At 46.4% G+C, this 14,573-nt stretch overlaps 1 protein-coding gene across 1 annotated transcript in view; it reads left to right on the top strand.

The window, feature by feature from the left end:
- The window catches only part of LRPPRC (leucine rich pentatricopeptide repeat containing), an 88,551-nt gene extending 81,646 nt beyond the window's left edge, over nucleotides 1–6,905 (top strand). The window contains exons 35-38 of the mRNA XM_040993168.1: nucleotides 1,891–1,965; nucleotides 4,413–4,497; nucleotides 5,834–5,976; nucleotides 6,368–6,905. Coding sequence (XP_040849102.1) covers nucleotides 1,891–1,965; nucleotides 4,413–4,497; nucleotides 5,834–5,976; nucleotides 6,368–6,424 — 360 coding nt within the window. The 3' untranslated portion in view covers nucleotides 6,425–6,905. The remainder of the gene's footprint in view (nucleotides 1–1,890; nucleotides 1,966–4,412; nucleotides 4,498–5,833; nucleotides 5,977–6,367) is intronic.
- Nucleotides 6,906–14,573: the final 7,668 nt, after the last annotated feature.

The following is a 14,573-nucleotide window of genomic DNA, read 5'->3' as shown; positions in this document are numbered from 1 at the left end:
CTATTCACTTGTATGTCACAGACACATTAAATGACAAATGCGGGTCTTTGTGGCCCTACTCGCTGTTAAATTAGCAATCTTCAGGGAGGGAGACAACCACATTCATTCCATTTTAACAGCGCTAAATATAAAGCTGCGTGCGCCAAGTGCGACAGAACGGTGGGTGATCTGAGCTGCCACTGGCAGTGTACACAAACAGGCACCGCCGGGAGCCCCTTCCCAGCAGGTGGCAGTCAAACAGTCATCCTGATCCCTCCAACGGCTGTGTTTGTGTAGACTCCCTCTGTCAGATTGAGGCTTGGGACCAATTTCTGATGGTAAATAGTATTATATTCACTCACATTTCTACCAGCTGTGAAATACCTTAAGTCAATTGGGAAGGTAAAACGGTCCCGCTTCATTGGAGCTCCTGTTTTAATTCTTGAAGTTCATCAAGTTGGACAAGAATCCCATGTCATTTTTAGGAGTTTCTGAAGAATTTTCTTGATTTTGACAGTTTTATAAAAACTCTAAATTGGCACTGCTTCTAAGGTTTTACGTTTGTTTCTGAACAGAGAGACTGCAGTTAATTAGTTTCTTTGTCTGGTTGGTTGGTGGGGTTTTTGTTGTGTGGTTGCTTGGTTTTGTCTGCTTTTTTTTCATTCCCCTCCGTTTAAAGTTTTTTTTTTTTCCTAGAAAAGCAGTTTATGGCTGGCAAGGCTTGTAGGAATATATTGGGAAAAAGAAACTCTGGCCCTTGGCATCTCTCAGCAGCTACGATGGGGAGAGTGGGCCCCTCACTGTCCAGCCTGACGGGAGGCGGTGCATCATAGGAGTGCCCACGACTCCTGTGAACTCGGCACTTGTCCTTCATCCACTAGTGTGTGCTCCTCTGCAGTCTCCAGAACTGTCTAGCACAGGCAGCCCGCAAGGGGTGCCCATAGCTGCCCTGTGCGAGGGCTCTTGATGGCAGCTCCAAGCCGAAGTGTACATAGCGGTCTCTCTTGCCCATGAGCAGCCCTACGCCTGGGCTTCACCTGCTAGTCAGTAAAGATGATTCTCGCCGGAGTGAAGAACGTTTTTCACAGATGTCGAGAACATGAGTTTCTGATGTAAATGTGCTGTGTGTCCCCAAAAATGCTTTTGTTCTCTTCGTTTTTGAATTGACAGTGTTTTAAGGCCTTGAAAGAGCGGTGTGCTTAAAGGAGCTTCAGAGAGTGACATCTACGATGAGCGTAAACTAAAATATTGTCTTGCCATATTTGATTTTACTATAGCATTGCAGGTTGGGTAGACACTTGATTTATCTGGTCTGTCATGTAAACTTTTTTTTTGAGTTTAACTTTTGTCTCTTTCTCAAGCACTGGCTGTCTGTTGCAATGAAAGCCTTTTATAAAATAGAGAGATTGAAATCAGTCCTTTTGTATGCATAAGTGTAGGTAATTATACTTTAAAGAGAACTTGCTTTGTACATTTTAATTTTTATAAAGAAACGAGCAGTTATCTCCCTGACACCTTATTAAATGTATAATTAACCTTATGATCCCCAACTCACTTGTGAATGCTTGGCAGTATAATTGGAGAGGAATCGTGTTTCTTTTTTTCCTCTTTCTTTGCAGTCCTAAACCTCATTCTGTGATTGTTGAAGAAGCATTAGTTTAATTTTTTCCCTTTTCTTTTTAAACAAACTTTGTTCTTGCAGTGCCAGAGTCAGCATTCACCAGAGCTTGGCGTAGCTTATACTTGTTTTCTTTTCTTCCCGCCCCTTCAAAAAAAAAGGCTGACTGTTAGGCCTTCCTGTTGGTAATGATATACTGCTGTATTATCGTGAGCTTCCTAATTGAAAATATTCACCTCAATCTGCTTGTTTATCAGAAATGCTCACTTACTGAATGATGTTTTAATTTTTAGAGATGCAGTGCGATTGTTGAGCAAACCCCAGTTTTGTTGGTGTTCTGTCTCAGGACCTCTCAGAAACCAGGAAAGGTACCGTGCTTTACTTGTTACCAAATGAGCGGTGTTGTCAGCCACTCCCAGGCTGGGGATTAACTTAAGGGTTTGCTGGTTTAGGACCTTACTGAAAACACTATTGAGACTGAAGATTTTGCTTGTCAATACTGATTTTTTTTTTTTTTTTAGAATGTAGCAAGGAGTGAATTCTCACTCCTTAGTTGAACTAGAAACAAACAAACAAAAAAATACTTGTCATGAATTCTCTCTTCGATTTGGTGTGCATCAAGATTCTGAAAAGAAGGCCCTGGAAACTAAATACCTTTTAGCTTAGGTAACTCAGGTGCATTGGCTAGTGTGGGGGAACCACTGAGGGTGCCTTCCCTACAGGTGTCACCCGACAGGTGGCTTGTGACCATTTACCAGGTGTAGTACTGTCAGGAAAAATGGGTATGGTGGCCCACGTTTAAGTTCTCATTAATACAGTGGCAATATCTATTCCTGCAAAAGGAACATATGTAAGTGTAACAATCCAAGTCCTGTTTTTGATGTTTAAAGAAACCACAGGGCCCGGCACTATAGCCTAGCGGTTAAAGTCCTCACCCTTTTTATTTTTTTTAAAGATTTATTTTTATTATTTTTTCATTGGAAAGGCAGATATACAGAGAGGAGAGACAGAGAGGAAGATCTTCCGTCCGATGATTCACTCCCCAAGTGAGCGCAACGGCCAATACTATGCCGATCCGAAACCAGGAGCCTCTTCCGGGTCTCCCACATGGGTGCAGGGTCCCAAAGCTTTGGGCCATCCTCGACTGCTTTCCCGGGCCACAGGCAGGGAGCTGGAAGGGAAGCGGGGCTGCCGGGATAGAACCGGCGCCCATATGGGATCCCGGGTGTGCAAGGCAAGGACCTTAATCACTTGCGCCACCGCACTGGGCCCTAAAGTCCTTGCCTTTAACACACAGGATCCCATATGGGCGCCGGTTCTAATCCCAGCAGCCCCACTTCCCATCCAGCTCCCTGCTTGTGGCCTGGAAAAACAGTCGAGCACGGTCAAGCTCAAAGCCTTGAGACCCTGCACCTGCATGGGAGACTGGGCTCCTGGCTTCGGATAGGATCATCTCCAGCCATTGCGGCAGCTTCAGGAGTGAATTGACGGACGGAGGATCTTCCTCTCTGCCTCTCCTTCTGTCTATACATATCTGACTTTGCAATAAAAATAAATAAATGTTTTAAAAAAAGAGAGAGAGAGCAAAGATAAAGGCGTATTAAAAACTTTTTGAGGGGATGCAGTTTTACTCAGTGAACCCTGGAAACCCCAACATTCATTACTTGAACACTTTCTGAAGTTCGTGGCCGAGTTCCGATGACGTTTATTTGCTGTGAAGCATTTAGGTTGCTTCCACACTGGGAGTTTGATGTCCCCTAATACCACACTCTCCTCCCTCTTTCCCCCCCCCCCACATCTTTGTAAATAACCTGATCGGTTCATTTTGCGCTTTTTTAAAGAAATCGGTAACTCACAACAAACAACTTTCAGGAAATATTTAGTACTTGCTTATTTTGGTTTTGCTTTCAGAAACTGTTTAGTTTCCATAGCTAAAAGTCGTGGGCCATCTAAAGGTGTTTGTCATAGCAGGCGTGGAGCTGTGCCTACTTGTCTTAGGAAATGGGGCAAGGAATGCACAGGGAGCCATGTGCTTGGAGACTTGGAAATGCCCGGTGTCCAGGAAATGTGCAGGTCTAGGACCCGACTGAGTGACTACTCACAGGGGGGGTTATGGTTTTTACCAGGACGGTTGCAAGTGTCCTGCTCTTTGCTAGAGAGCAGTTAGGTCAGATCTAGCATCTCCTGAGGAGATGGATTCAGGCCACAAGTAGTTTGACAGTCTGCTGGTGAGTTCCCGGGCAGGAGGGCAAGGCCACGGGGCAACTCAGTAGCTGTGGGCTAGGTTTGCCAGCTCTGAACGTCATGACTACAGGAAAGAAAACCAGAGCAGATGTGCATAGCTGTGGAGGCAGTGTGGAGAGGTGAGATCCTGGAGATGCTCTCCAAATATCATGGAGGGGAACTTTGAGAATTTTTGAATTCTTCTCGTCTTATCAGAAATGCCGGCACTTGAAAACCCTGAGCTCATATCCTCTCAGGATTTGGTCATTTCTTTGTAGTAGGCTGCCAGCTGAGTAAAAAAAGATTCTTTTGATATTTGGAAAATACAGTCTTTAGATAAAGCCTATCAAATTTAGGTATTTCAGAAAGATCTTCATGGGATTATAAGTGGAATTGCATTAACTTTGGAAAATACTTTTTTGTCTTGGCAATAAATTTAGTTGAAATCATCACTAAAATATGCAAAAGAAGTAGATCATTAAATGTAATTCTGTTACAGTGATTTTCAAAATTTTCTTGTATGATGTTAATGCATCAGTTCTATTTTGCTGTTTTGAATTAATGATAATATTATCTCTGTTTAACTTGCTAGGCACCAGTTCTGAAATCTTTGTTAGAATTGATTCCTGAATTAATTGAAAAGGAAGAAGCGTACACTTCTGTCATGAAAAGCTATGGTAATAATTTTATTCTGACTCTCTTATTGTTTAAGTGATTTCAAGTCAATGTATGGTTGACTAAGTGGTACTCTTCAGCTGAAAGGAGTGATGCTAAATATCAGATAACCACTTTGACATAAACAATTCACTTAGTTCTAGAAAATATGTTTTAAACACTTTTGGTTTTTATTTTTATTAGAAAGGCAGACTTACAGAGAAAAAAAAGGAGAAATGAAGAGAAGATTGGGCCTCTATTATGAGGGGAACATACTGTTGCTCAAAATGGAACTGTGGTCAAAAACCTTAGCATATTTCCAGTAACTAATAGCATGAAATGATGTCAAATGGCACAAAATCCTCGTATGTGACTGCTAATTAGGTGATCTAACTTGGGGACAGAGGGCAGTGATTGTTCAGCTGCTCACCACAGCCCTGCGGGTTCACCCTGCTTTCCTTGTAGGGGTTTGTTAGGTCCTGGTATGTTGGAGGGCCGGGATTACCGTGCAGTGTGTGATGGCATCCCATATTAGAGCACCAGTTCATATCCCAGCTGCTCCGCTTTTGATCTAGCCCCCTGCTAATGTGCACCATGCAGTTGGCAGAAGGCGGCCCAAGTGCTTACTTGGGTTCTTAGCACCCACATGGAGTTCTGAGCTTCAGCCTGGCCCAACCCCAATTGTTGTAGGCATTTGGAAATCTTCCAGCAGATGGAAGATCTTATCTATCTCTCTGTCTCTCTCTCTCTTTCTCTTCCTTCCTCCCTCTCCCTCTTAACTAAATATTTTAAAACAGCTAAGTAGCCACAAGGCAAGAGCCAGCTAATCTCACCTACTAGATCCCTTTGCTCTTCAAATGGAGTAAGTCTTAGTTAATGTCTTCCTATAGAGCTTCTGTTTGTCATGGTAGCTAATTCTTACTTGCTTATTTTACAATAGGAGAGTGCTGCTAATCTTGATATCCATGCAGATACACAGATTTTTACATTGTTTCCCTGCCCCTCACCACTACAGGCTAGATTTCTTTGGATTCAGAGTGGTTTTAAGCAGAAAGCTGGAGTATGTACTTATTACTGTGTAACTGGGCACCTCTGTGTAGTCATAGATGCCCATGAGGTGGGCACTGCCATTTGTTCCAGAGACCCTTGAGTGTAGCCATCTGTCCTTTCCCTTCACCTTCCTGGCGACTGATGCCAAATGGGTGGGGTAGATCCTGAGTGTGACTTCTTACTGAAGGAGGTTAATCCTTCGTGTGTCTCAGGACAGAGGGGTGCAGGAGTCCCTGAACAGCTGAGAGCTTTGGTGAAATGGTTGTGTTTGCCTGTGCTAAAGACCTTCTTCTTTTTAACTTTGGCCAGCCCTGGACAAAGACGTGGCATCTGCTAAAGCACTATATGAGCACTTGACTGCACAGAATGTGCCATTGAATGACATGTTTCTGAAGCGTTATGCCGTTTTGCTGAAGGACGCTGGAGAGCCTGTCCCTTTCACGGAGCCCCCTGTGAGTATTTTTCTTAATTCAGGGGAGGAAATGCCTCCATAGATTTATACGTACTCCATAGTGACACATAAGAAAAGGTGGACTGCTTAGTTATCTGATGCTTGGAGACCAAGCAGCCCTAGCAGTGTCCGTGACTTTGGCAGGCAGAGCCCCTCGGGGTGACTTACGTTATTCCTTACCGGGCTGTGGCAGAGCTGCCGCCCAAGGTGGGAGTTTAGTCCATGTCCTTGGGGCGGTTCTCTTGTTTCAGCTTGACTGGGGGTTTCAGGAAGCAGGAGGGGTGGCGCTGAGCTCAGGAGGACCCAGTTTGTGTCATGATTTGAGTTTTATTCCATTACCTCTGGCCATGACCTCTTTGTCTACTTACCCCTCTTTTTTTCCTTATAAACAGGAAACTTTTAAATTCTATGCAAAGCAGCTAAAGGAATCAAGGGAAAAACCCTCGTGAGACAAGGAGGCACTGTGCAGTACATGTATCTGTGATTATGGTCTAAATGTTATTTGTAAAATATACTTAAAAAAAAATAAAGCAAAAAATAACTTTTTTAAGTACTTTGTGAACTGTGATACATTCTGAGTCTTACTGCCAGCCTGTGTCCACTGAATCGTAAACCTGTGTCGCTCTCTTTAAGGTTGCTCTGTGTGAAGCCACAACTTTTTTTGGGTCCTTCTGATGGACACCATCGGTTTTCCTGCTCTGTTTTATTTATTGTTTTTTCATGAAAATGTTATTCCTTTAAGAATCGCTTGTTAATAATGCCTATCTGAAAATCTTTAGAACTAGACACACCATGTTTAACTTCCACTGCTTGATAGCCAATGATAGCACAGTTCTTAGCATGCGGGATACTTAACAAGTGGTCACACCCAGCGTGCTGTTTCCCAGTGAGCGTGTGGCCCGCCCTCGGCCCGAGTGCTGTGTGTCAGCTCCGAGAAGCACACATGTTCAGCATGCATGCCCTCTCTCCCTCTCCCCAGGGGCACCCAGAGATTCTTTCAAATTGAGTCTTGGTCAGGACAAAATAGAGCATTCCATGCCCTCTCACTTTTTTTTTTTAATTGGAAAGTCAGATACACAGAGAGGAAGAGAGACAGAGAGCTAGATTTTCCATCCATTGATTCACTCCCACAGGTGGCCACAGCAGCCAGAGCTGTGCTGATCTGAAGCCAGGAGTCCAGGGCCTCTTCTGGGTCTGCCACATTGGTGCAGGGTCCCAAGGCTTTGGGATATCGCGACTGCTTTCCCAGGTCACAAGCAGGGAGCTGGATGGGAAGTGGGACTGCCAGGATTATAACTGGCACTCATATGGGATCCCAGTGTACTCAAGGCAAGCACGTTACCTGCTAGGCTACTTTGTCAGGCAACCTTCACTTTTTAAAATGATGGATTTATTTATTTGCCTGAAAGGCAGATAAACAGAGTGAGAACCAGTGACTCACTCCCCAAATGGCTGCAATGTCCATCGCTGAGCCAGGTCAGAGCTAAAATCCAGAAACTCTTCATCCTGTTCTCCGACATGGGGGGCAGGGACCTATGCGCTTGGGCCACCTTCCACTGCTTTCCTGGGTGTATTAGCAAAGTTGTCTTCCTGTATGCTCTTAGGCCTTTTAATATCTGCATCTTAAGTACATGAATAAGATTTAGGATGGTTAATCAGGACAGTTTATAAAGGTATTATAAAGATATCTTAATAAGGAATGTTGAGCTAGTTTGAATTAGATAATAGTGTAACATACTGAAAATGCTTTGTTTGAGGATCACTCCTGCTGTGGCTGTTTCTTGTCCATTTCAAGCTGATGACCAGCTTCTGGTGTGGTTTTAGTGCGGTTCACATCAGGGGAGATTGCCTGGGTAAACCAGCCATCGTCCCCAGTGCCTGCCACAGGTGGTGTGAGACGAAAGGTCAATGGAGGGAAGACAAGATGATATATTCAAGTCATCATAGGTGTGGCTCAGCTTCTGCCTCCACTTTGTTGTATGGAAATAGATTTGTGGAGGCAGGTGTCCTGAGGCACTGCTGAGGCCCTTCCTAGGGGGCATGCTGGAACCTGGGTGCACTCGAGGGCAGCACCTGTAGGGATCTTGCTATCTGATTGGCTGGGAGCTTCATTTTTGTTCACCTGTGGCTAGTGAGTTCACTGAAGCCAGCCTTATGTTTGGCAGTTGTGCTAACCACAAGGTAGTTCAGCTGAGTTTTACTGACATTTCTTAAAATTGGTCTGTAAACTGAGGCGCAACCTTGGGGTGTAACCTGAATTTGCCAGACATTTTGGGAAAAGCAGACCACTTGTAGCTCTAAAACTTGAGTACAGTAGATAACAAATTGGTTAAAAACCCCCACCTGATATTCTCAACATTGTTAACAAGAGACTGTCAAGTATCTGTAGTACTGTATGGGTTCCCATTGGGAATGTGTTTAAAGTATAACTGTATATTCTAAGTGGGCTTATTAGTGCTATCTAATATCTAGTAGTTAAACTGAAATATTAGAAATATGAATGAAATAGTGCAGCTCAATTTACTAGGCTCATTATAAGCATACAACTAATTCAAAAAAGTAAACCTCCCATTGTAAACTTTGGAAGTATTTTGTATGTAATTGTATGTTAATGCATTTGGACCTACTATGAAATGCTTTGAATAAAATATACCTCAGTTGTCTGTGGGCTGCTTGTTTTACTCGTTTGCTTTGAGAGGGAGAGACAGATCTTTTATCCACTTCACTCCTTCACCCTATGTGGCTGCAGTGGCTGCTTCCTGAGGCGCAATGGAGCCGGGAGCTTAGCCTGAGTGGATGGCAGGGACCCAAGCATTTGAGCCACCTCCCACATTTTCTCCCAGGAACTGAATCAGAGCTGGAACAGCCAGGACCCAAACCAGTATCTTTCTGGGGTGCCTACTTTGCAAGCAGCAGCTTTAACGTGCTGCTCCACAACACTGGTCCCTGCCTCATTTCTGTTTCTGCAAATCTATGCCTTCCTCAAGCCACTAGAAAGACTTCATCTTGATCACTTCATCTTTTATTTTACTTAAAACTGGGTCTGACCAGATGTGGCGTCAGCACTGGGACTCCAGTATGGGATGTGACTTCCACATGGCAGTCAGCCATCTGCACCAAGTGCTTCCTGTTTAGGTGACAAATCTTCCAAAGTTAGCAAGAAGCTGGATCAGAAGCAGAGCAACAAGGACCCTGATACCCAGCATCAGTCCTCAGGGCCACAACACCAGACCCAACCCCTGTGCATGGAGGATTTTTGGCCCATTCACCCATTGTTCTGAGTACTTCCCAGAGCCATCATCTGATCTGTCTGCCTCTTTGAGGTTTCCACAACCACACCAACGGAGCATGTGCCCCAGAATGAACTCCCATGGAGACTGTTGATCCTGTTGTCTGCCCAGACCTGGCCTGATGCTGGCTCCAGTTCAGTAGCTGAGAGAAGCGGCTCCTGTGTGTGTTGTGGCTGCCTCGTGGTTGACGTCACCTCTACCCAGGTGTCAGGTGTCCTGTCCAGCACTCACATGAGCAGGCAAGCTCTCAGAAGGGAATTTGCACAGCCACAGTCACTTGCTCACTGAAGCAGTCCATTTTGATGTCAAATAAAATTCCAAGTATAAAATAATCTAAGAGTATGTTATTGCAAAAAAACCTGAAATCCCTTTTTATTATATGTGTGCCCCTCATTTCTGGACACATCACACTATAAAGATACTTTCTTCACTTGAATCAAATCCCCAGTGCCTGGCATAATTGCTAAGTTCATGAGTTCCAGTAAATTACTGAGCAAGCTTTAGATTGCAAATTGCTCTTCCTGGGGCTGTTTATTTCATAGACCTGAAATATGTGTACTCTGCACACTTCCTCATGCCTTTAAACACAATTTTCATTGACTATTTGCCTTTTTGGCAAACCAATGTTTGTAGCAATCCTCCGAGTGAAGGCAACATTCCTGAAGTATGGTGGGACTAACAGCAGCTGCAGGGGGTACGAAATCGCGGTAATTTATCGCTTTGCTGTTGTACAATCACGCGCGAGAATGTTTCCATTAGAAATGTATCCTGCTTTCAGACTTGGGGACTTTACAAAGCATGCATTATGCAGACTTCGTGCAAATAAAGGAAATGCCTGCATTAGCAAATCCAAAATAGGCACTTATCTTTTTTTTTTTTTCCTATTTTGCATGAAGAAAAACATCATCAGGTCCAGGTAGTGCCAAAGCATTTAATCAGCCACGGATTTACTGCCCTGCGCGTTTGTTTAGACAATAGATGTGTTCTCAGGGGGTTGTCTTCCCCACCCTGGCTCCCCGGGGTGGGGGATGCACTTGGTGCAAGTCTTTCCATTATTTGTTCTGTGTCTCCTCACAGCCCTCCCAGTTAGCACAGAGCCTGGCATGGGCAGGCACCCAGCAGGCATCCCTGAATGAGTCAGCGGGCAAGCACGTAGGTGCTCCCTTTCCCCTTTCTGGTCATGTTCTTCCAGAAGTCTATGTAATCGTTTGTGCATATGCTCATCTTAAAAGATTCAAAGATGCCACTTTCTAGTCACTAATTGTGTAGCTCAGACCTAGGACGCTGGGATGGAAGCCCAAAGAGATCTCCAAGACCCAAGTGCTTCTGCAGACATTCATTGCAGCCATTCAGGGTGCCTGGCTTCCAGTTCTGCTTCCAATTCCTGCTTGCTGTCAGTGTGCAGTGTAACAGGCCTGTGCCTGGGCCTCTGCCACCCACGTGAAGACCTGATTGAGAGGTTGGCAGGGTGGCTCAACTGGCTAACCCTCTACCTGCACACACTGGCATCCCTGATTAATGCTGCTTTGTGTTCTGACTGTTCTGTTTCCCATTCAGCTCCTGGCTTGTGGCATGCAAAAGCGGGGAGGATGATTCAAGACCTTGGGTCCCTGGCTTCAGATGGCTCAGCTTCAGCAGTTGCAGCCACCCGGGGAGTTGAAGTAGAGGATGGAAGATCTTTCTGTCACTCCTCTCTAAATCTACTTTTCCAATAAAAATAAGTCTTAAAGAAAAATAGAGTTGGCAGTTCCCAGCCTCTGCTGTGGACGTTTGCTGCATGATGGGAAAGTTCCCAATGGATTGGAATTTGCCTTCTCTACCTCTCTCACTCTGTGTGCCCATCAAATGAAACTTACAACCCAGAAAAACAAATCCCTAAGTGCCCAGCTAAAAACATTCTCAAGTTTATTGTCGAGGAGGAGGCCTCCCACAAATGTGAGTGCTACTCCCCGAAGATGGAGAAGTGTTACTGAGGAGGTTCATGTCTAAAAACCTACATTGATGCCTAGACATGATATAACATCCCCCAGCAGATAATGGATTGGACTGCCGCTGCCTCCTCTGCTGGAGCTGCCTCGGGCCCAGGGGAGACGGACACAAAATTGTGCCCTCCACTCAGGCTACGTTCCATCTTGTTGACTGAGCTCGGATGACAGAGCTGAGAGTTGAGCTTAGAATGAGCTGAGTTCAGACCATTTGCAAATCAGGACGGTGCCTTTAGTAAGTGTGGGCCAAGGAGCTAAGTGCCTTATCACCTGCCCCTTGCAGACTTTCTGGAAGCCTAACGGGCAAGCTGCAGGGGGATCTCAGCAGAACCACGCGTGTGAGCACGGGCCTTTGATGTTGATTTAAAATATCTGCTGCTGGCTGCTGGTTCCTTGATCAGAGATCTAGACAAGAACTGAAGGAAAGTGGGACACGTGGGCAGGCTTAACCCAAGGCGAGATTCCGTCTTCTGCCATCTTTCCAAGAACAAAAGCACTTAAAAAAAAAAAACACATCAGGAATGCTGGAGTGCATACAAGGAATCTTTTGGCTTAATTAAAACTCCACCATTAATAGCATAACCTGAAATTGAGGGGACTTAAAATACATATTTCCAAACCTCTGCCTTTTTGATCAAGGGTCTGCAAAACTAAAGCCCAGGCCGAGTCCAGCAGGCTGCTGTGTCTGTAAGTAATGCTGCATTGGCACACAGCATTCCTCCCAGAGTTCACGACTGCCCATGGCAGCTTTCACACTGCTCAGAGACTGGCGTGAATAGCCTGAACGATGACCATCTGCTCCTTCCCAGCAGCCAAGGCTTTGCCTAAGGACATCTCTCCCCCAGTTGCAAAGTAGGGCAGGCATGGGGAATGCCACGGCTGCCACTAGAGCCCGCTGTTCCTTCCCAGCCCCCCACCCCCACCCGTGCACAGGGAGGGTATGTGTAAGTCGGCAGCCCTGTGGACTCAGAAATGCCCAGGGTTGGATCCGCACTGGGCTTCCTGTCGGTATGGGCCTCCACGGTGCAGAAGCTCTGCTGCAGGAAGCACCCGGAAGCAACTACTGTGGGAGTTTCTCCCCCTTCCCAGCTGTTGAACTCCCCAACTCGTCCTACAGCCAGGCACACAGGGCTTCCTCCCTGCCAGAACTCAGGGTTTGGGAGGGGCGAGGGTCATCAGGTTCTGCACATCAGAATTGCCTGCCAGTTAAAGCCTCCCTCCCCCTGCTCCATTCAGTGACCAGCATGGGGCAGGAGAGCCATTGGTGCAGGGACGCCGGGAACATGGGGAGACTCCTCTGAGCTTAAGGAAGATGTCACAGGGCAAGGCGTGGCAGCACGGACAGGCCAGCTTCCTACCACGAGAGGAAGTCAGTGCATGTACAAAAAGGGGAGAACGCAGCCGTGTGCCGTGGCATTGCTTCTAGATGACATTGGTATCGTGCTTGTGTGTACACGCTTGCATGCATCCTCATTTACATGGAAACACCCACCCGCACCCCGGCTCCTGGCTTCTAAACACCACCCTCCACTCCAAGGAGCCAAGGTTCTTGAGACAAACATCACGTTCCAGGACTGACATGTCAAAGTACTAGATAAGCCCTACAGACTTAGTGGTATCAGCTTGTCCTCAGAGGATGGTGCCCCATGTCAAAGGCATGCAGAAGCCAAGCAGGAGGAGTTCCTGCTGGCCAAGTCCGGGGTCAGCCAGAGCCTCAAACATCATCATGATGGGAGGACTGAGACCCTCCTGGATCAGGTAAGAAACCACATGTCTGATATCAACAGCAGTAGGAAAGACCTAGATGGAAAGACTGAGGGGCTCCAGATAGTTTCTGCAGAGTACCCACTGACAAGATGCTGGCACTTAGGGAAAGAGGAGACACGAGCCAGGCAGACAATGGATCTCCTTGATGTGAGGCAGACAGAAGCCCACAGGCGGTCACTTCTGTGCCATCCCTGCCCAGGCTGCAGCATGGCCGTTTAGTCACAGAATGGTGCCAGATGATCCTGAATCAGCAGGAACCCTGCCAAAGCCTTGTCAAGTGCCAAGGTCTAGGGCGTCAGGGACACTTGCGGGCTTGTTCCCAACAGAGGGGAGACCACGTGTGCTCTGGGCTCCACCAAGGGCAGAGCTTGCCATGGGGGTTCTGGTCAGTATCTGGGCCTGGGTGTGGCCTGGGGTTCCACCTGTCTGCCTAGTAGCTGCCCACAGAGCAGGCCCTGGTGGGGGAGGCGAGGGCTGGTGCCAGGAGAACCCCATGCTGCCTGCTGCCTTTGATTCCAATTGTCTGTCAGGAACAATGCTCTCATACTCTCTCATGAGGGTTGGGCATGGTCCTTGACACCCAGACAGGATGCATGAGCCTTAGGCCTGCACCATTCTGGCCCCTGGACATTGTTGAATTCCCAGGCCAGGTCTGGGGACTCAGTCAGCCCAGTAGGATGCAACCCGGAGGTCAGCTGAACCGACACAGCTTCTTTTCAACCCGTTCATCTTCTGGAATCTTCCTGGGTTTGCAAGGCCTGACAGTGCCTCCAGGCTTCCCTTCAACTCCCGACTGCTAACTGCTGTGTAGACAGGGTTAGGGTTGGTAGAGAGGTAGGCTGACCTTGGCAAAGAAAGTTTCGTTTTTTTTTTTAAGATTTGTCTGCTTATTTGTCTACTTATTATCTCTCTCTACAGGGAGAGACAGAGAGAGAGCTTCCATCTGCCGGTCCACTCCCCATAAAACCACAACAGCTAGGGCTGGGCCAGGCCAAAGGCAGGAGACTGGAACACCCTGAGAGTCCCACAGGGCTGGCAGGGGCTCAAGGACTTGGAACATTGCCTGCCACTTTCCTTGGCACATCGTCAGGAAGCTGGATTGGACATGGAGCAGTTGGAGCTCAGACATGTGCTCACATGGGATGGCAGCGTTGTAGATAATGGCTTAATCCACTGGTCTATGACACTAGCCCCTAATTTTTTTTTTATTTATTAGCAAATAAACTTGTACCTCAGTTTCCTCACCTATTAAATGGAACACTGCTTGCCACCTGGAGCTGTTTTGTGGTGTTTTGCACTGCACCTACCAGGCAGTAGATGAATATATCTTTTTTTTTTTTCATTGCTCATGTTGACTCCACGCAAAAAGAAGGTGTGGCAGCTTGTTAGTGTGTTCTGTCTGGGTCACTCAGTGTGTGAAGATCGGCTCTGCCCTGGGCTTGGGGACCCTGGAAGGCAAACATGTCACTAGTTGTTATGATTTTGTTCCCTCTGGGGCCCAGTAAGGTCTACAGAGCCTACCAACTCAAATCAGATCTATGTTTCTATCAAGCTGT

Source organism: Ochotona curzoniae, unplaced genomic scaffold, assembly GCF_017591425.1.
Source record: "Ochotona curzoniae isolate NIBS_2020 unplaced genomic scaffold, NIBS_Ocur_1.0 contig_883, whole genome shotgun sequence".
NCBI classification, from domain to species: domain Eukaryota; kingdom Metazoa; phylum Chordata; class Mammalia; order Lagomorpha; family Ochotonidae; genus Ochotona; species Ochotona curzoniae.
The sequence above is the reverse complement of the archived record's forward strand: the minus strand, read 5'-3'. Positions and strand labels throughout refer to the sequence as shown.